This window comes from Vanellus vanellus (genome assembly GCF_965231255.1).
Source record: "Vanellus vanellus genome assembly, chromosome: 7".
NCBI lineage: Eukaryota > Metazoa > Chordata > Aves > Charadriiformes > Charadriidae > Vanellus > Vanellus vanellus.
The window spans coordinates 18,738,064-18,759,606 of record NC_138912.1 but is presented as its reverse complement, the minus strand read 5'-3'; the positions used below and the strand labels follow the sequence as shown (position 1 = coordinate 18,759,606).

The window sequence follows — 21,543 nt, the reverse complement described above, 5'->3', positions numbered from 1 at the left end:
AATGTATCAAGATGGTGATACATTACACAAGTATGTGAGACATATAATACCCATATATATACACACTATACATGTACACACACACACACCATGTATATATAATACATATATATGGTGCACCTACTAAGCTGCAAAAGATTTTTGGCCTATTACTGTCAGTTAAGGTACAAGCACAATCATCAGGAATCACCAACCAAGAAGTGGATATGCCAAATGTTAAAATAAAGTCTGACACAATAGATGTGCTTTTACTGTTCTTATTTTTAATAGTGAAAAAAAAAAGTCAGTAGTTTACTATTTTAAGGTAATTCTAATTCTAAAAATATTTCCATTTGCAACCAAGAATGCAGTAGCACTTTTTTTTTTCTTTGCAAAAAAGTCAGGTAAAATATTTGAGGCCAAATAAATTACTATAATTTTTTTGTGGAACTGAATTATAGAACAGTAGTCCTTTATACAACCTTAAGAAAAAAGCTTTAAAGAGATCTTTTGCCTTTGTAGAAGAGCATATTGGCAGTGTGTATAAAGCAAATACAATAAGTCCATTTGTAGCTCAAGCTGTACAAAAGTCAATATGTGCTAGTAATTCTCTGTGCTGGCTTGTTGGATACTGCACTTTACATCTGGGGCACTCAAGAAAACTTTCATCAAGAAAGCTTGAATGTTTCAGGGAAGGACTTCTGTCATACGTGGTCAGCTTCTCTTCAAACACAGCTTGCAAGTCTTCTTGTGGTTCCATACGTCCAGATTCCTGGAGTTTCTGGAAAAAGGAGAAGCTTTAGTGTAAGACTGGGGCATACATGTGCTGATCAAACACTGTAGGAAATAACATTAAGGGTTGATGGCACACAAGCCTTCTGTGTGTTACAGCACTAAGGGTAGAATTTTAAAGATGGCTAAATGCAGTTATGCTACTTGTGTGAACAGAGAGCCTGTTGTACAATTCCAAGACCACATTTAAATTAGATTGCATGTAGCTTTTCTGCAGGCTTCTTAAGACAGGTTTCCCCACAACATCTGACTGGGAATCCTTCCCCAGCCATCTTCCTAGCCACTCACACACTCTTTTTCCATAATCTCTGCTGTAATTTTCCCTTCTCCTCCTGATCCCATGCATGAAGTTTCTGTGTGAAGGCTGTCCCTAACTCTAAAAGGCACCCAGCTGTGTATTTGACAGCTACTCCTCCAGCTTCTTAGCACAGAGAAACTCAAAGCTGCAACTTCCCTGCTCTGCCCAAATTTCTGCTCTACTCCCAGCAGACGGAAGGATTTCCAGTGGCCTCCCCTGGCAGCAGCATCAACTGCAGTCCTAGCAAGCAAGGCTCTTCCAGGGGCAATGCATAAATGAAGAACATCAGTGTCTTGGAATTCATTCCATTCCCTTCCTCATCTGAGACAATACCTCCAAGTTGCATACAACTAAAAGGGAGAGCAGTCCAGCAGAGTCACAGAAGAATTGCTCTCATGCAACTTAAGAGCTTTTGTATTTATCTTCTCTGTAAAAAATACAGCAGCCCCAGATCTGATCTAATGAAGGGCACAGGTATTGGGTTTTCATTTTGAACCTCATTTAAGTTCAGAAATGCAGGTTTGACAATCCTATTCAGCTACCACCTAATCTTACAGGATGCCATATTGTGGAGTTCCAGAAGCACCAGTCAAAATGCATTTCTGCTCAAGACCAGGGCAATCCTGGATATGACAGAGCAAACCAGATCAATGGCTTCCTTAATACGTAATCCTTCTCTACAAATTTCTCTATTAAATCTAGGGATCAAATCTAGGTGACTTTCTTCGGGCTTATATAATAAGCAGCAAACAGACCATGGCTCTCACAATACAAATGTCCTTTTTCATTGTAGTAGGGAGCTTGTCTTTTTGGAAATGAAAAACTCAGGTTTCAATGACCCACCCATACTGTATCAGATGGATGTGGAGGAGAAATTCAACTCTTATATTTAAAGATTGTGTTCTGTTCATGTGCAGCAAGTCTGAGTAGAAGCATACTACAGCTTTATCATTGTGCAACAGATAAAGCTACATACACACTGTGACAAAACAATACAGTTATGTTCCCTGCTTGGGAACCTGACCATTCTGGATCTCTTTCTGCAGTACTAGATCTTCATGCATGCTGTAGAGAAAAATGATGTCTAGCTAGGTGACAGCACCTTGGGGGCCACATGCCTAAAGGATGTAAGGGCCTACAGTGAATATCTGATGACATAAACAGAAGACTCACTATGCTTGAAATAAGGTCCCAAAGTGAAGAGATAGATGTTTATGCAAAATCCTGACTAAATTCACTTGCCATTTATTCAGTACTTACCAGAGGTTCTAGACGGGTTATTTGCTCCCTAGCCTTGCGCAGTTCCTTAAGGACTTTATTTAACTGATGCTGCAAGTTCTGGCGATCAAGTTTTTCATTCTCAAAGTCTGTGGTACATATCTGGATCTGGCAGCCATCCAGTGTGAAAATTAAAGAATCAAAGAAAGAGCTGTTAATTGGGAGGAGGGGAAGGGGAAGAGAGAAATGTTTCCCCCTTATATATTTAAAGTCAGTTTTACCTTGCCACCATATTGTAAAATGGAATTTTAAAAAAATAATTTAAAAAGTCACTTATTGCTTTCACTACAGTGAAATTCATACATGCCCAATTATGAAAGTCTCCCTTAGTAGTGGTGGAGTTTGAAGTTCTTTTGGTTGGAGGGTATTTCAAGCTGTCTTGCAGTCTTAAACTGAAGATCTTATAGGAAAGCATGTAGTGCAATTTTCATTAAAAATGCCAGTTTCTACTCCAGAATCTTTCTTGTAGCAAGCCAATTTGAACAGAAACTATGGGTAACACTGTACACCCAAACTTAACAAATAAATGTAACTTTTTTTTCCAATAACATCAATTAGATCTGTGAGAATGTACTTGGAAAAAAAATGACAAAGATGGAAAAGGTGGCAGTGCAATTATCTGTATAACTTTCTCAAGAGTATATTTCATAACTTCAATGAGCTGATTGGTTTTAGGATGTTTCCCACACCTAATTTGAGTCTGTAGAGTTGAACAAGTGATTGTGGAGATAATAGCATCAGGTTTGATCACACTCTGTTATTGGTAAGAGTACTGATTTTCCTCTTGACAGCTGCATCAAAATTTTTAGAAGCATCAAGAGATTATTCACAGTTTAATATTCATATTTAGTATTACTTTATTTAATATACTACTCCTCATTAAATTTGGAAGTTAAGTCTAGAAAGCCTTTGTGTATAATACAGATTAAGTATCACCATCTTAGCATATAATTCAGTACCTGTTGTTCCAATAAAGCTATCCTAGTGTGTTCCTCCTGCTGTTTAAGCAGTGATTTACGAAGAAGTTGCACCTACAAGGCAGAAAAACATTTGCAATAAAGAATTTCATATACAACAGTTAATAAGCTTAATAAATAATGAATCTAAAAAGGAATGGAAGTAAGCCTTTATATTCCAGCACCAACAGAAAAATGTATGCCTGTTATGCAACAGGCAAACCCAATTCAGATATCTCTGCTCTGGGGAAAACCTCAGGGAAACATTATAATTGCATTGAGCAGGTGGAATGCAAGATGATGTTATAGTTCAAAAAAAAAAAAAAAAAAAAAAAAAATCAAGCTGAACTTTCCTAGGTGGTTGCTGAGATGCAGACAAAAATGTACACACAAAACCTATGTTTGCACTAACATTCCATGCTGTTAAAAACACAAGCAATGCAACTTTTTTTTTTAAATAGAACAAGTTTAAGACTCAGATAGTACTATATTAAATTGGATTATATAAATATAAAAAAGTGTAAGTATCCTCTGTTATCAGCATGTGTCAACTTTTATATTGAATGCTGGTTTTCAGCTGAAAAAAAAAAAAAAAATCAACACCTTTTAATTGTTATTAACTAGTGAGAACCAGCCTGTGTTTAGAGAGCTAAACTGTTGTTCTGGTTTTAGCCTACTTTGGTGCCTATTAGATTTTGTTCTCGTACTTCAAATTTCAGTTCTACATTGCTTTGTTATCGATCACAAACTTCTCCCAGTAGCAAGTCTATCTTATTTGGATGCCCTGAGAACACTCCTTCAAAGAGGACTTTGCAGTTTCTCTTCAGTAGATATTTGGTCATGATTTCATGTCCAGAAGAAGAAACAAGAGATTTTTTAATTTTTTTTTTGTTGGCATAACCATGCTGATAGGAATATTCTAAGACACCACTGTAACACTCCGTGTATGGGAAATTCATGAGAATTCTAAACAAAAGGAGGTAAGCACTGAGTATTTTTAAATACAAACACATAGCATGTAGATGTCTTCCCCCGCCTCTGATCAGCCAGAGTCATTAAAGTCATTGGGCTCAAAAAAAGAAGGAAGGAAGAATTAAAAACTTCACATATGAACAGGATTATTTCAGTGAAGTCATGACGATACTCTTTGGGAGATGGGCAAGCCCTATGAACAATTAGAATCTGACAAAGCAACAGAATATATTTGGCAACAGCATAAACCACACATATTGAACAGCCTACCTGGGCTTTATAGGGAATTACAGAACTCTTCTCAGTAGTTTCTACCATAGCTGTTTTCAAGACAGTCACAAATTAAGGTCCATCCCTTCCCTCACTTATCTGGCCATTGCTTTCTAGTCCTCAGGTGTGCCTGCATAGTTCTTACCTATGGCATCAGAGAACCAAATGCAGGAACTGATCTGAATGGAAAAATAAACAAACCAACCCCAGCTGCATGGCCACAATGGTTGGGACACAACTGCTTATCCGGTAAGCATGAAACTACCAGTCCACAGGTATTTGTAGCAGCCAGGTGACAGTTAGGACCACATGATAAAATAGCCCATATGGACTTGAAATTTTACCTTTCCTGTTCCCATTTACTGTTAACACTGAGGATGAACTAGATTAGAATCACTTAACTATTCTCTCACTTCTCCCTCTTGTGTCCAACAAGACCAGGAAAACAAGGGAACAAATAAGTTTCTTGTTTAAACAAGGAAATTTCAAAGTCTGAATGTTGATTCAAACCAATATATTAAAGAAAGAATTCAGTTTTAACTACAAGGACATGAATCTAGATATAAATAAAGAACAGTTACCAGAGCAAGCGAGTGATGATCCATTCTGATTAAGTATGACTTCTCAGCTCTCCTGATTCATTGCTAATGATCTTAAACCTCCAAATGCATGCACTTACCTGACATAAAAGATCTTCAGACTTTTTCATTTCTTCTCTGAGCTGTCCTTTAATAGTTTCATTTTCTTGTTTAAGTCTCTGCAATTTTTCTCCTTTAATTTTATTTTCATTTTCTAGAGTCTTCATTTCAGCAACCTGTTGCGACTGCATTAAAGCATTTAAACTCGTTATTTCTTGTTGCGTTTCTTCATGCTTCTTTCTGAATTCATTAAGTTCGGATCTCAGCTGGGTTACAGTGTGTCTTTCCATCTCAAGATCGCTCTTAGCAGTTAGTAACAGCTGGTCATAATATTTTTTCTTTTCCTCTTGTAGATGACCTTAATGAGTCAGAAATAATTGTGACAGTAATGGGTGGAGGGGTGGGGGGGAAATCACTTAAAAATCAGAACACCAAATCCTTGACAGGATTTTAAGGCATTTTGATAGAAATTGACATTCCAAGCTATTACACAGCTCAGATTGGCAGCAAACTTTAGTTAAAACAGCTTCCAATACTTCTAATGCAGTGAAGTTTCCTTCCCAGTATAGTTACTGGAAAACTGCAGGTTGGCTTGTGTATAGTGTTCTGTGCTACAGCAACTTCCTTCACTAACCCTGACAGCAATATTATATCCTTTGCCCTGACTACACAAATTCCATGAGCCACACATAGTTCTTATATGGCCTCATGCATTAACCCGATGCGTGGGAATCAAGGCCCAAAGACACTTGATTCTCACTTCCAGAGTTAGGCTCCTTCGCCAAGATTCAGGCATTAATGCCTCCCCAGCAATACCCTGGGGATCTGATGGGCTTTTCTTCACCATTGTTGGCCAAAGCCAGACTATCCATTGTCTTTTGCAGACTATCTTCTTCAAGTTGTATGCCATCAGTTATTTCTAAATTGCAAATAAAAGGGACTAGGATAGTCTTATTGATAAAAAAAATGCCTGCTTCTTGGCTAGTGACTGTTACTTAAACCAGAGTTCAGAAAATTTCTGCTTGTTGACCCAAGAAAAGTTTAGTAAGTAAGAAGGAAAAAAAAAAAAAAACCACAAAAGAGGCAGTCTGTAGAAATTCAGTATTAATACAAAATATGCCTAAAAGCAGGAAGAGGAATACAGAATTTCACAGGCTTTGCTGGGTTTTGGCACTGTAAATTTCTTGACTTTGATACTTTTCCTATTGAAGGCTTCCCCTCATTCTTCAAAGTGTAATTTAATAGGGAAAGTTTCTTGCTTGACTGTTCTCCCTCCCCTCGACTATGAGCTAAACCTTACCTTCTCATTAGCTGTACTCCTTTACAGGGTGGCGAGATCTTCAGAGAAATACCAAGTTTTTCCTTGGAAAAAAAGTTGTCATATCTACTTTCAACTTGTATAGCTAGGTTCTTAGAAACTCAGATCTCTGCTACTGTCTAGCTGTCTGAAGAGGGGAACTTTTCTTATACCCTTACTCCTTCTAGCTGCTCTGACAACAAAGCTTTGACTGCAGTAACTCTGAGTTACATTTCCTGGTGACCTACTTCAGTTTGCCTCCCTCTAGAAGTCTATAAACAGTATTTTAAACAGCAGCAAAACAAGATTGTGATATTTTACTGTTTTCCATAAAGATTCAAACAGTAATACAGAAACCAAGTCACTGCACATGAATTACAAAGTGGCAAATATCTGTGGGCATACTCTTAGTCCAGATGATGCTAGTTCTATTTACTGAATTTAACCTTGCAGGTCAGTTGCAGCATATATGAAATTAATAATTTGATAATAAGAAAAGCAAGCCAACTCCTTCTGGTTCTTCCATTCAATGTGATTTTAATTTTATTCCAGATGCTGCTCAAGCACAACTCAAGTCAGTCTGAATGCAAGGTACTGAAAGTGTGCTCATTATTGAGGAGCTACTTAGCACAGAAGTGAGCTAGAGGTGACCAGATCCGTATTATAAAACACTATTCTGGATTGGTGCCAAAACCTACCACAGGTTTTCATGGCCTGTAAGAACTGTTCAGGTGAGTAAAGAACGTGGCATTCTTGAGTCATTTTTATAATATTTATTTTGAAAAAAAAAATAAAAAGCCTGATCCACGCCTAGCTAATAAAATCCTTAGTGCTTCCATTATGCAGGTTGAAAGTGTACTTTGAAGGATGGGAGACAGATGGATATTTGCCTCAACACTTTTGGCAAACAGAGAGGTTGCTAATAGAGAGTCAAGGCTGTTAAAAGCCATCTTTGAAGTAGATAAGAAAATGAAATACTGTCGATCAAGTAACGTAGCTGGGTAACAGGAAGCAAAGAAATTTTACTTAACCAAATTTTACCATTAAGAAACCAAAATATTGAGATGGAAGTCTTGATCTTGTTTAATTGTGCTATAATTTGCTTTCAGAAAACTTATTCTATAGATAATTATGATTTGGGTCACTTGTAGGGAAGAAATAAAGTTGATACCTTCTGAATTGAATTCTTTTGATTCTTGTGGGCTAGCTATTTCCAACTTCTGTTCAAGTTCAAAGATCCTTCCAAGCAATCCCCTGACGTATGCTTCACGTTGCTGGTCATACAGTAGCCACTGTTGGTTTTTCTCAAGAGCCTTCATGAAAAGAAACAGAAGAACAACAAAAAAGCCTCTGGCAGTTTATCACATTTTAAAAGTATTAGTCATCTTAAAAACGTTGAGTTATACAAGATAGTTGGGATTGTTCAGCCTGGAGAAGAGAAGACTTTGGAGAGACCTTATAGCAGCTTTCCAGTATCTGAAGAGGGCCTACAAGAAAGCTGGAAGGGACTTTTTACAAGGGCATGTAGTGATAGGACAAGGGGTAATGGCTTCAAACTGGAAGAGGGGAGATTTAGAATACATATTAGGAAGAAATTTTTCACTCTGAGGGTGGTGAGGCACTGGAACAGGTTGCCCAGGGAAGCTGTGGATGCCCCATCCCTGCAGGTGTTTAAGGCCAGGCTGGATGAGGCTTTAAGCAACCTGGTCTAGTGGGAGGTGTCCCTGCCCATGGCAGGGGGGTTGGAACTAGATGATCTTTAAGGCCCCTTCCAACCCAAACCATTCTATGATTCTATGATATATTATACACTTTAAAGATAAGCTAGTTAATTCTGCTGCAAATTGTAGTAACCTCTCTGTACAATAAATAAAACCCATCTTCATTTGGAAAGATGGGTCAGGTTGTTGAGCATAAGTTAATATTGCAGCAATATTAAACACCGATTGGCTTGTTTCTTGGAATGGAAAGACAAATTAAAAGCAAAGGTTTTCATGAGTCATGCCCAGATTATGAAGAATTAACCTTTCAATCTCAAATAAAATATAAAATAACATCTGAAAATGGAACAAACTAAAACTGTATCATTGCAACTTAAAGTTTGTAAGAACAAGGATGTGGATTTTATATCTGATTGGATCATAGAATTATTCAGGTTGAAAGAGACCTCAGGTTTCTAATCCAGCCTCATGCTATCCCAGGCTGTGTTAGCTCAGAGGCTAGACCAAGTTTCTTGGGGCTCCTGTTTTGTCAGCAACCACTCTGTTCTGATGCTGCAGGCAAGGTTTTTCAAAGATGATGGAAATAGTATCTTTTTTTGCAAGTCTTTTTTAAATTTAAGTTATTGTCTTGTCACAAAATAATTTTAGATGTTATATTTTAGAGGGAAACATACCCTCTGAGGTCCCAAAAATATATATGGTGATAATTTACATTTGTATGCATCTTGATACAAATGATTTATACTTGCAATGTTGTACATTAAACTTACATCTTTCAATTGTTTTTCAACTTCATAAAGATTAGTTGGTGATCCAGTGCTGTTTGTTACAGCTTCCTGCAGACAAAGAACAACCTGTTAGTGTTCGATAAAATAGATGGCTGAAACAGTAAAGCTAGTCCTGTATGACTATTAATGTCACATAAATAGCATGAGTACTTTAAAAATTGAAAATAGATGCATGCATGTGCCTTTTGTGTTTAAAGATCTTTATAGTCTTCCTTTTAAAAAAAAAAAAAAGGATCTAAGTTATGTAGAGAACTATTTCATAAATTTAAAATAAAACCTGGAAGATACAGGACAAGATTTACATTTAATTAATTCTATAACTCTGCAACTCATAGTTATATTAAAACATTTCCCAAGAAGAATATCATGCGTCTTCTGCTGAACTGCTATCTTGGAAGACCTGAAAGGTGCAAGAGAGCTTCTGAAAAATATTATTTAAATACACAAAAAAAGGTGTTTGTTCTATTTTTGTATCCTTGTACATTTGAAAATAAGCTAGACCTCTAAGAGTTGTTGGGGAAAGCTAGAGACCTTGACAACTTCATTGGGATAACAGGAGGATTATAAACATCTGGGAAACCATGCAAGCATGTCTGGACCCATAACATATGATGGGTTTTCTGAGACCTGATCCACAGTAGAGTGCTTAAAGCATGACTTGAAGAGTTGTTTAGACCTATCTAAAATTAAACAGCAGTTAAACAGTTATATTTCTTTCATAATCTGACACATTTATTCACTGTATGTTAGAGAGCTTTTTGAAATTGTGTAGGTATAAGTCAGAGGGAACTTTAAGGAAATAAAGCAGATTACTACCAAAATCCAAGCTACATTTTTCCAAAGGTTTCCTGTGGTTTTTGGAACATGATTTAGAACAAGCTTTACAGCTGAAAAAAAATACAGATCTTAAATTCTCTAACAAAGTTCAAAGTCTCTTGAAAATGAAAATAAACACATTGTATTTAAAGTGGTATTTCCCAAGATATTGCATTACTAGAAGTGATATATATATACGTATTATTATTGAAAATTAGTAGATTAAGGTATTTTGTTACTACTTGGCTAAAGCCACATTTCTAGAAATTACTTAACTTCCCTGTCGCGTATGGGGAACCAGCGCCATCTGCAGGTCAACAGCTGGAAAAGACTTATAGGCACCAACTTCCCTGTCCCCCTTACTGAGATGCTACTGCTTTTTCCGTGGAATATTAGAACAGGTAGGAGTGAAAAACAACTGTAGAAAACTAAATGCACTAGTAAAAAGCTCTTAAGTAGCTGGCACCATACCTATTAATCATTTTAAATGAGAGAAGCAACTCATTATTCCTGTCCTAACTTCTGTCCCATAGAAGTACTTACCATGTGTGATGCCATGTAAAGTACAGGCAACTAGTTTTAACAACTGTGGAGCAAGTGAGGATTCATGAGAGCAAGGAGGAGAAGGATATTCTTATAGAATCATAGAATACTTTGGGCTGCAAGGGACCTTTAAAGGTCAGCTAGTCCAACCACCCTGCAATGAGCAGGGACATCTTCAACTAGATCAGGTTGCTCAGAGCCCTGTCCAACCTGACCTTGAATGTTTCCAGGGATGGGGCATCTACCACCTCTCTGGGCAACCTGGGCCAGTGCTTCAGCACCCTCATAGTAAAAAATTTCTTCCTTATATCTAGTCTATATCTTCCCTCTTTCAGTTTAAAGCCATTAACCTTTGTCCTATCACAACAGGCCCTGCTCAAAAGTTTGTCCCCATCTTTCCTGTAGGCCCCCCTTTAAGTACTGGAAGGGCATCATAAAGTCTCCTTGGAACCTTCTCTTCTCCAGGCTGAACAACCCCAAGCCTCTCAGCCTGTCCTCATAGGAGAGGCGCTCCAGCCCTCTGATCATCTTTTTAGCCCTCCTCTGGACCCACTCCAACAGGTCCATGTCTTTCCTGTGCTGAGGGCTCCAGAGCTGGATGCAGTACACTTCAGGTGGGGTCTCACCACAGTAGAGGAGCAGAATCACCTCCCTCAACCTGCTGGTCACACTTTTTTTGATGTGTCCCAGGATACAGTTGGCTTTCTGGGCTGCAAATGCACATTGTCGGCTCATGTCCAGTTTTTCTTCTGCCAATACCCCAAGTCCTTCTTGACAGGGCTGCTCTCAATCCCTTCATCCCCCCAGCCTGTATCAATACCAGGCGTGTTGTTGAATAGCTTAGCCTTCTCCTTGTCCTTTGTTACCATTTTGCCAGTCTTGCTTATTGGGGGTGTGGAGGGGTGGTGATGTACACTTTTTTTGACCTTCCTTTTCTGGCTGACATACTTATAGTAGGCCTTCTTACTATGTTTTGCATCCCTTGCCAAGTTCAGCTCCACAGCCACGCCTTGGCTTTCCTGACCCCATCCCTACACAACCAGGCAGCATCCCTACACTCTTCCCAGGATACCTGTCCCTGCTTCCACTGCCTGTGCATTTCCTTCTTGCCCTTTAGTTTGACCAGCAGGTCTTTACTCAGCCATGCCAGTCTCTTGCCTTCCTTTCCTGATTTCTGACACCTGGGGATCAAGAGCTCTTGCACTCTGGAAAGCATCCTTAAAAATCTGCCAGCTCTGTTCTGCTCCTTTGTCCCCAAGGGCAGTTTCCCAGGGGGTCCATTGACTAACACCTTGAAGAACTGGAAGTTTGCTTTTCTACAATTCAGCATCCTGACTTTACTCTTCACCTGACCCATATTCCTCAGGACTGCAAACTCCACCAGTGCATGATCACTGCAGCCCAGGCTTCCTCCGATCAGCTTATGACTGAAACTGAATGAGGTGATGAGCACAGTTTGTCTTTATTAATGCCCCGTGTCTCTTACTGCTGCCTTCTCAGTCTGTTTACTCACTGAGCATACAAACTCCGAGAAGGGCAGAATATCTGCTTAAGCAACATTGGTTCATTACATGTAGCACTAGTCCCACCACCTCTGTGTGAGCTTGAAAAAGGGACCTTGCAGTACAGAATTAGAGAATTCCCTCCCCAGCTGCGTTGCCTGAAGTTGTGCTCCCTGACTGTTCTTCATTTAGCATTCAATCTGGATATAATCTCTCTTCATACAATAATATTTCAGCATGCAATGCAACTTAAAAGAAGATTAGAAATCCACCCTATTTTATAACAAATACCAGCACTTAGTGGGCACAAATTCCAGTGTTTCTTCAGTGCTTACCTGGGATGCCTGAGAAGTACCAGCTCTGTTTTCAAGCTCAGAACATTTTGCAGTAACAGTTGATAAATTACATTTTAACCGGTTCATTTCTTCCAATAGAGAAGAAAATAACTGTTCTCTTTTTTCTGCTTCCTTTGTTTTTTCCTCTAGTTGACTTTGTAACAAGGAGACTTCGCTGCTATTGGGTTTGGATCTAAGCTTGTCCTTCAGGTTTTGGATTTCTTTGTCCTTCTCTTCAAGGATATGGTTGTGTTTTTCTTTTTCTTTTTCAAGGGAAAGTATTTTCTAAATGAAACAGAATAAGAAAAGTGACACATATGAATAAGTGTCAGTCTATGCAACAAATGCATTTGCAAGTTTACAACAGTTTGAGGAGATACTCACTTTAAAAGATTCTATCTTAGCCTTTATTTAGCTGAGAATATTACTTTTTACTCAAAACAGACAATACTACAATGATAATCATAATACTACATTGATCATCTGAAATACTTAAAGGGATAGTAAGAACAGTCTGAAATAGATGAAACAAGGAAAGAAAGCAAAGAACCAATTTTCCTAGACTTGGAAGGTACTCTATTTTGTATGTGAATACAGATCACTACAATAAATGAACCTTAAAACACAAGCCGTACAAGAACTCTTGAACACTTCCAGTGAAGAGATACATTTCTTAGTGTTGGTTAGCATATTTAGTAGTTTTTGACAAACACCAGAGCCTTCTTGCAAACTAAATGACAATAAGTGAAATTACAAAAGAGTTATAATAAAGTATTCAGGACAAGGATCCTGTTTTACAAATTATCTGGCCTTTTAGTTTCAAAATGTGCTTTAGTAGATATTTTCAACAGGCACTCTCTTTTCAGTAGGCCTCCAGCACAGGTAATTATTACACAGCACTTATAGTGCATTTGAGATATCTTGGGGCTCTGCGTAAACTTCTGTTAAGGTAGCATTTCATTTTCCATGAGAAAGGTTGATGTTGAAATCCTACATGTTGGTACCAAGTCATTAGAAGATGACAGAGAAACTGAAAGAAATTGAGTTTTAGAGTGCCTCATTTATGGAGCAGTTGAAGACCACACAGTGCTCACTAGAATTAAAATATTGACACCAAGTAGTACCTAGTGTATCTAAACATGCCTGTTATTTTCCAGTTGTAAACTAGGAACACAATATTAAGTAATCAGCACTGAGCAAGCATCAAACTCCACCAGACACAGCAAATATGCTAAGGAATTTAGCAACAACAGAACATGAGCTGTCTAGCCATAGCTGGTACTTGCATTAGCACTTCTCATCTGACATGGCACAGACACAAAAACCTTTATTGTCAAAGAAGCAGCCTAGAAATATTAGTGTGCCTAGTCTCCATGAGTTGTATGCTTTGAAAGGGTCCATTTAAAGTTACCCAGTCCTGCTGGGAAACTAACAGTACATGACTTGGTCACGTACTAAGTCTTCAACTTCTTTCTCTTGCTACTATAGGATTCCCTTGAATGGGCTACAAGGCATAGAAATTGCAGCATCTTAGTTTCTGCTCTTTGGTTATAATGGAAGAATAGCGTGGTGAACTGATTACAGCTTTATTTACCTATAGCTGAGTGGGAGCTTGAGAATATAGTTCAAGCAAATACTCAGCTCTTATTGGCATATTCTTAGGCAGCTGTTTGCAAACACAAGGTTCTTTGCAGGAAACGCTCAAAATAATTCTCTGGGACCAACCCTTCCAAACAGCTGGACATGTGAGGACAGGTCTTAATGTCAAACTAAAACAGTACTGGTATCAAAGTAAGTTTTAAGAGGAAAGGCTGGCACCTTGCTTACGAAGTCAGACATCTTCAGACTCACGTTGACCGTGCACAATTAGGACCTCACAAATGCTACCTCGAGTACCAGCATCCACCTCACCTCTCGGAGCCCGTCCCTTTCCGGGTCAGTCATTTTGCCTTTCCCTTTCACGGCTTCCTCCAAGGATTTTCTCAGGGCTGCGTTCTCCTGCTTGTACTTCTCGAGATCATTCCCAGGTCTGGAGCTACCCGACTTTAAGCCCCACTTGCCACCAATTATGCCTTTAGCGGTCTTGGAATTCATCTTTAAGCACCTATAAAAATACAAACGTCGCGTTAGGGAACAGCAATCCCTCTCACCAGGCAGGACAGGGCTCCTGACACAGTTCTAGTCAAGCACGGGCAGCGCAGGGCTTCCTGGCTCCTGCCGGGAGCTCTCGGACCGGGCCGTGGAGAGCAGGCGGGCCCGTGAGCACCCTGGATTACGGCGGGGGAGCGGGGCACCCTACCCGGCGGCGGCTGCAGCTCCGGCCGGCTCCGGCCCAGCCCCGCTTCCGGGAGTTTGAATCCCGCGGCTCCGGCATCGTCACTTCCGCCCGGGCAGCCTCACAGCCGAAGCGACGGCTACGGCATCTCCGATGGGTCAAACAAGGCGGAGGGAAGGGTTAAAGAGCGCTTCCGCGAAGATGCTGGCTGGAAGGGGCCGGGCCAGCAGGTGTGGGCGGGACTGGAGAGGCACGAGCTGCTCGGCGTCGGCAGCAGTTAAGGGCTGGCGGGGCGCTGCCGACTTCTCCGCGGAACGCCTGAGAGGAGGCCCCCCGTTGGCTAGCGTGGGCGGCCGCGTGACCTGTCTGGCCAATGCCATAGGGCCTTTTATCTCCCCACCTCGTGTTTCTGCTCCAGCGCGTGAGCTGGGCTCCGGCTGCTGTGAGGCGAGGACGGCCCCACCCCGGCGTGGGGCGGCTGGGCTCTTCTGAGCGGGCTGGGGAGGTGTTTGTTTCCCCATTGCGAGGCTGCGATTAATTTTCCCCTTTGAGGAGATTTCTATTTCCGCTTTAAAAGGTAGATGTAGAAGGAGGGGTGGTGGCAGGCAAGCGACCCTTCATGTTGCTTGCTGGTGGGTGGCTCTCCCCACCCCTCTACAAGGTTCCCTTGCCATTCAGGCAGAAAGGGCAGTGGCTACCAGCTGCCTTGGGCAGCAAGCCTGGTCTGTGGCTGGCTGTGCACCAGCTGGGGCACTTGTCTGGGCCTGGGATGAGCAAGGAGAGAATAACCTGCCATGATGCTTAAGCCAAGTCTTCTGGGTCCTTTAAGTGCTTTGTCTTGTCGTGTTTATCCTTGTACCTTCCTGAACGTGTTGGCTTTAGATTACCTTTTCTTCTCTTACCTGGCTCTTACCTGGCCCAGGCTCTTTTCAATGGTTCCCGTGATTCCGTGATTCTCCAGAAATCCTCAGCTACCCAAAATCTGATTGTTTTAGAAAGGAAGCAAGGTCCATCTTGGCTTCAAAAGTAACAAGCTAGGGTAGTTCTTGTGTGACTAGGCTGAACTTTGTCAACATGTGACTCATGTTGTTCCATCTTGCTGGCTTGTTCTCTCATCTCTACCTAAAAACATATTTTGCAGTGGTGCTCTGCACCACTTGGCTTTTTACATCTGGTCAGCAGCTGAGAAAAACTTCTGTGAAGCTGAACACGGGGTAGCTTAGAGCAAAGAGTTCCTTTTTACTTGCTGTGTTAAGTTTTACCTAGTTTCATTTTAGTGGAGTCTACTGCATATATTTATGACAGAACATTTATAGGCGTCCAAACAATACAGAGGGTTTTCTCACTTTTTTTGCGTGTATTTCCTTAATTCTTCTTTATTTTTTACATGTGCATATATGTTTTAATAATTTTTCAAGAGATCATCTAAAATCAGCTTGTTGAATGTGGAACCTGTAGTAGTTATTCTGTGTAAAACGTAGTTGTTCCAGAGCACAACTGAAGGGGGAGCACTTAAACTATTCTTGAAGACCATCGGTATTTTGTGAGTATACACTGACACGGAGGCAAGCTGAAAACATTTACAATGAAGTTCTAAAAATTAAGAGGGAAAAAATATAAGCTGTCGTGAAATTTAATATTTTGGTATACCAAGAGGCAGTTGTGATGTTTCTTTGAGTACAGGAGCTGTGCTTTACGTTCGTGTTGTTTATGCTTATTCTTGCCTTGGTTGCTTACGAGAGACTTACCACACAGTTTACGAATAAAAGCAACAAAAAAAAATCTGCAGTCGTTTGTACACTGTGCCCTTTCTGTTACTGGATTTCACTAGCGAGAGCTCTTTTTATGCAGCAACACAGAACTTGGTGTCAATTTACAGGTACTTCTTTTTTTTCATAGCCTGCAGTAGCTAGTCCGTCATAGATCCACCCATAGACCTTCTTTACTGTAAACCAACTGTTCCCTGCCTCGTCTTCCTGCTAGCATTTCAGTCCAGAAGTTAAGGAGTTTGAAACTTAAGACTTCCTTGAATTGCTTTGGTATCAATCGACATTTAGTCGAGACTGGAAACAATGCTTCGGGTGATTGTGGAATCTGCTAGCAATATCCCTAAAACCAAGTTTGGGAAACCAGATCCTATTGTTTCTGTTATTTTTAAAGGTAAGGCAAACTGTCATAAATGTACTCAGGGAGGAGGTTTTCTGAAGGATTGTGTCCTATTTGAAAATCTGTGAAAACATGTTTTCCTGATGTTACATCTGATGTAACTTTAGGGAAGACTTTTTAATTAGAGAGACAGGAGTTACCTGAATGAAGTTTAAACTGGGTGGAGTGCATTGGTATTTTCTGGCCAGCAGTGCTTTTGTTTCAGGATCCACGTTTTACAAGCTTTTGCAAAGGCTTAGCCCTTTGCTTTAAAAACCCAAATCCAACTGCATAGATCAATACCAGAATTAAAGTGGATTTAAGATTACCTTGTTTTCTTCCATCTGAAAAAATCATTCCTCTGTCTTGATTACTTTGCACAGCCACTGCTCACTGTTACACCAATTTTTATTGTGACTGGTTTATTGTCGTTATTGCCAGCATGCTGAAAAACAGTAGTACCATTACTGAAGGTGTTTAGTTTTGGTTTGTTTTTTTCTTTTTTTACAAACTGAATTGGACTTTAAAATTTTGCCTATTGAGATTATTTAATTTAAAATAAAGATTTAGGAAGGAATTTTATACTGTCATTGCTCATTGGATACCTATAGGAGAAGAAGAAAACTCTGATAAAATTAGCATTTATATGTAAAGCTATTAATATCTTACACTATATTTTACCTGTTTATTTCCTCACTTGGGTAGACTAAAGGAACTTTATTTCACAGGTTATTTTATCTCTAAGGTGCAGAAACCTCCAAGCAATTTCGGACCATGTAATACGTTAAACCAAACTGTGAGAAACAATCATCATAATTCCTGGTGACTTGCTTTCCTAACTGTGCACTGAAATGGAAATGGTATTTCCTAAAGTATGAAAAATCATTGCAGGGGTTTGTCACCTTTAGAAACCAAATCTGAAATCGTGATATTTTACTGGAGACTGGAAAAGGACAAGGCAGTGCATGTACAGTGTCTTAACTTCCAAAATAAAAAGTTTTTGGATACTTTTTCAGCATCAGAAAGATGTGATATCATTCAATTTCATTTCTTTTTCAAGTTGGGTTGTGGGTTTTTTTTTTACCTCCCCGTGTGTTAGGGAAAGTGGCTGACACTGTCTCAGTAGTTTTAGGAACTTTCTAATTCTTAAAATATTATTTTATTTGCCCTGCAAAAAGTGCTGTTACTGGTGTACTGTAATTTCTCTGGTGTGTTACATTTGTTTCTGCTGCTTCTTAAGCATTCATATTCTCTTTTCAGTTCCTTGTCTTTCTCTTTGCATTCCTGTCACAGTTTTGCCTTTGCGTGTTACCTCTGTTCCTACAGTTTCGTACTCGACAGTTGGTTTATCCCTTCACTTCTTTATGCCTTAAGTGTCTGTTTGATTCGTCCTTGCAATCTTTTGTTACTACTGTGTGCTCTAATGCAATTCAGTTTTACCTAGGAAATGCAGGTTATGGATTTATTTTTTGATTCTGCATTGCTGGATTTGTTTCTTAGTCCTTCAGTTATCCAAACACAAGAACTGGGTAACAGACATTAAAGGAATGAGTTTATATTTATCCTTTATATGCTATAACTGGGATTTTTTTAATGTTCACAAACGTGCTTAACCATTGTTTTAAATATAACTTCATAGCTGTAACAGTTTTTTAGTAGGATATTTAATTTCCCATTATACCTGCCACTTCTTTTTATGTGGTTTTACTACATAGTACAGTGTATTTTTTGCTTTCTGTCTGGAGTGATTCAAGGGGGCCAGAAAATATCAGGCTTTTGCCAGCTATTGAGGAGCTCTGCTTTAATTTGTAAGTGGACCTGGTTGTCGTGTGCAAGGGTGCAGGGGTCATATCTGAAATATGTTGAACTTCTGGCTGTTTATTTTTATGGATGTTTTTTATATACAGGCTGTCCACCCTCACCTTGTTAGTGTGTGAAGATGGGAAACCAGTCTTATTTTGGGAAAGGTGTATGTGAAAGAGCAGTACTCTTAAGCTATAGTCCATACCCACTGTAGCTCCTGGGGGACATAAAAAACACAATTGGGAGTTTTATTTTCCAGACTGGGAAAAACTCAGGAATTTGCAGGACTTTGGCCATAGCCCTGCAGTACATTTTCATGTTCTTGTTTGACTCTGGATTATTCTTGGAGGAGTCTTAGAGAACAGCACTCATTTGACAGAAAATTGCTGTGGAAGTTGACATTTCATTAAACAGTGTTTGATTCATTAGTTTTTTCAAACTTTAACTTACATAGCCTTTGCTGATGTCAGGTTCAGTAATTTTAAGACTTCAGTGAAAACACGCAGTATCTCTCAGCAATAGACCTTTACAGCTATGCTGTGAAGAAAAAGACCGTGATCCTACAACTATTGATTTGTAAGTGACTTTGCAAACACTTTATATGTTAACACACATATTTTAGTATAGTTTCATCTATGCATAGAGTAGACTTTGTCAAATTTGTATAACTAAGCTAGTTATAGATGACACAGTACAATTAATATTGTGATATATATTAGGTTCATATTAAGAAGAAATAGGCAGCTGTTTCTGTTGTGATATCTTATTTGCAATAGAGGGTTTTTGTGCAAGCATTCAACTTTTTTTACACATTTATGTTCAGTCCAGTGGGATGGAACTTTTCTTTTATTTACTTTAAGAACAACTCACTGTTCAAAGAGAACTACACCCTGAGAGTAAACCTGTAACTGGGTGCTGTTACTGCAGAATTCTGAGTTTGTTGTCACTCTGTGTGAGACAAATTATTAGCCAAATTAATAGGAAAAACTGTTGCCATTTGTTGAAGTGGCGCTAAGTGGTAATGATTAAACCAGTACAATTCTTATGGTTTGTCAGGTATACCAAGCTGGAGAAAAATGTGTCAGATTCTTGTCTTTGGGTGTAAAAATTGACATAATTGTTTATATGTGCAGTCCGTACTAGGACGTTGAGTGCTTTCATCATTCCCTTTGACTGCCTCATTCAGCTTCATGCATTAATAACTGATGTGAAATGGCATTCAATTTGATTGGCCCAACCCAAATAAAATTTCATTTTCCACTTGTGCTTAATCTAAGAGCTTTCCAGCAGGCCAGCAGTAGTTCATAGCTGTGTTAGTTTATATTTGTTTATATTTCAGTGTGAAAGAAAAGAGTATTAGAGTGTAATTATTCCCTAAATTTATATTTTCTGTTTTGCAGAAAATTAAATTACCCTAACTTTAATTTTCTGGGTTTTGGAGGTCTGCCCAGTTGATCCTGCAGTTGCTGCCGCTGTGCAATCTTAATTCTTCATTCACAAAAGTTTTATGGAAAATGTAGTGAACTAAAATGTGATTCTCTTTTGAATCTTAGACTTAAGACTATTTTAAAAGATAATGTTTGCTTCTGCTATTCTCCAACTGCTAAAATTGATAAAAATGCTAATTGTAATAGAAGAAAAAAAAAAGTTGTATTAGTTGTTTTGCTGTACTGTGATTATCTGACTAATGATGGAACAGTTATTATTTAAACAGCTCATCTTGAATGAATTTTTTTGAACACTGTCATCTCATTGACTGTCACTGAGTTCTTATTACATTCATTTCCAATTGAGAATATTAAACAACTTATGGTAGTATAATGCCTCTATCAAGATAAAGCAAATAATTATTTCTTCTACAATACCAAGGTTATTGTAGTTGTTTTTTAAAGAAATAAGTCATATAGAGTGTCCTACCCGTATCCATTACCATTTCTTACTCTTATTTCTTGGTAAGGCCAAACTAAAAATGATGGCTGTCACTATCTTAGAGTTTATCCTGATGTTGTTTACAGCCTTGGCTACTTACTGTACCTGGATTCATTACCAGTTGAGGAAGGCAGCCTGAGGACCTGAAACTTATATGAGCACCTGGAACAACTGGGCAGTCCGTTTTACCCTGCTTGGCAAAGATTTTTTTTGGTGGGAAGGACAAAGCTTTTTCCCAACAGTTTAAAAAACAAACAAAAAAACCCCCCGAGTGCATTAAAAGAATGATTAAAAGTGTAATAAAAAGAAAGTCAGTAAAGTGAAGAAAATACATGCGAAATGTATGCTTGAGGAATGTGAATGCTACACTCTAAGATTACAACTAAAACGCAATGTAAACTGTTTTCCAGTGTTTTTCATCCAACTTTCACTCAAATGCATAACACAAAAGTATTTTTCTTAGTATAATCTAGAATATGCATAGTGGAATCATAAATCTTACGCTTGTTTTTATGAAAATGGATAGTCCAGAGTGGAAAATTTTACTCCTTGTCAAGAATTGTCTTGACTGTTGTTCAAGCTAGTGATTTCCTTACCTTAGAGTTACATTTGAGCTTAGGCAAGGATCATAAGACTTTTATCCATTAGTTCCATCATGATCAGATCTGTGATTCACTATCTCCTTTACAAACAGCTGCAACTGTTCCTTTTTTTCACCAACACTGAGAACATCTTTTCCCTGACTCCCAGCTCCTATTTGTAGGGTGACTTAGAGTACCAGTGCCAAACCCCAGATACTCTGGCATATTCAGTTTTGAAAATGCTTTGTCTCTTATTAGATAACATGAAGTTGAATTTCTCTTACTAGCATGATAATTAGTTCTTTGTTCCGCAAAATGTAAGTTCCCAGCATGGTATGTTATGAGTGCTCTTTCCTTTGTGGTACTATGTGAGTCAATATCCTGTATAAATTGTAGACAATTCCTGTTACATAAATGTGAGTCAGTTCTCGCAATGTGCAGAATGGGCTGTTTTTTTTACTTTCAGTACATTCCCACTCTTATCCAATAAAAAGAGCCACCACAGGCTACAGCTTCAAGAGTGGATGTATGAACTTGCCCGAGTGGCGTATCTTTACTCTTGCTTCCCAGGCCTTTGCAATATTTTCCTGGCAAAGTAGAGCCATGACTTGCAAATAATAAAAGT

The 21,543-nt window shown here is 38.9% G+C and overlaps 2 protein-coding genes across 2 annotated transcripts in view; one reads left to right on the top strand and one right to left on the bottom strand.

Moving 5' to 3' along the window:
• Positions 1–340: 340 nt before the first annotated feature.
• On the bottom strand, positions 341–14,541 carry CEP55 (centrosomal protein 55). The gene is made up of 9 exons (XM_082486676.1): positions 14,485–14,541; positions 14,097–14,289; positions 12,186–12,470; positions 8,972–9,037; positions 7,652–7,793; positions 5,225–5,541; positions 3,307–3,378; positions 2,330–2,455; positions 341–760 (listed from the first exon to the last, which is right to left on the bottom strand). Exons 2-9 carry the CDS (start codon positions 14,277–14,279, stop codon positions 554–556), a joined length of 1,398 nt encoding a protein of 465 aa, XP_082342802.1. The 5' UTR covers positions 14,280–14,289; positions 14,485–14,541; the 3' UTR covers positions 341–553.
• Positions 14,542–16,390: 1,849 nt separating this feature from the next.
• Positions 16,391–21,543, top strand: part of MYOF (myoferlin) — a 71,151-nt gene continuing 65,998 nt past the window's right edge. The window contains exon 1 of the mRNA XM_082486618.1: positions 16,391–16,620. Within this exon, the coding sequence (XP_082342744.1) occupies positions 16,533–16,620 (88 nt within the window). The 5' untranslated portion in view covers positions 16,391–16,532. The remainder of the gene's footprint in view (positions 16,621–21,543) is intronic.

What these genes read in the sequence shown, in the direction of transcription:
- CEP55 (XM_082486676.1), bottom strand. Translation starts at nt 14,279, where the DNA reads ATGAATTCCAAGACCGCTAAAGGCATAATTGGTGGCAAGTGGGGCTTA. An exon ending in AAAGGGACGGGCTCCGAGAG is followed by an intron (nt 12,471 to 14,096) that starts GTGAGGTGGATG and finishes TGTTTCATTTAG; the next exon opens with AAAATACTTTCCCTTGAAAA. An exon ending in GTACTTCTCAGGCATCCCAG is followed by an intron (nt 9,038 to 12,185) that starts GTAAGCACTGAA and finishes CTTTGTCTGCAG; the next exon opens with GAAGCTGTAACAAACAGCAC.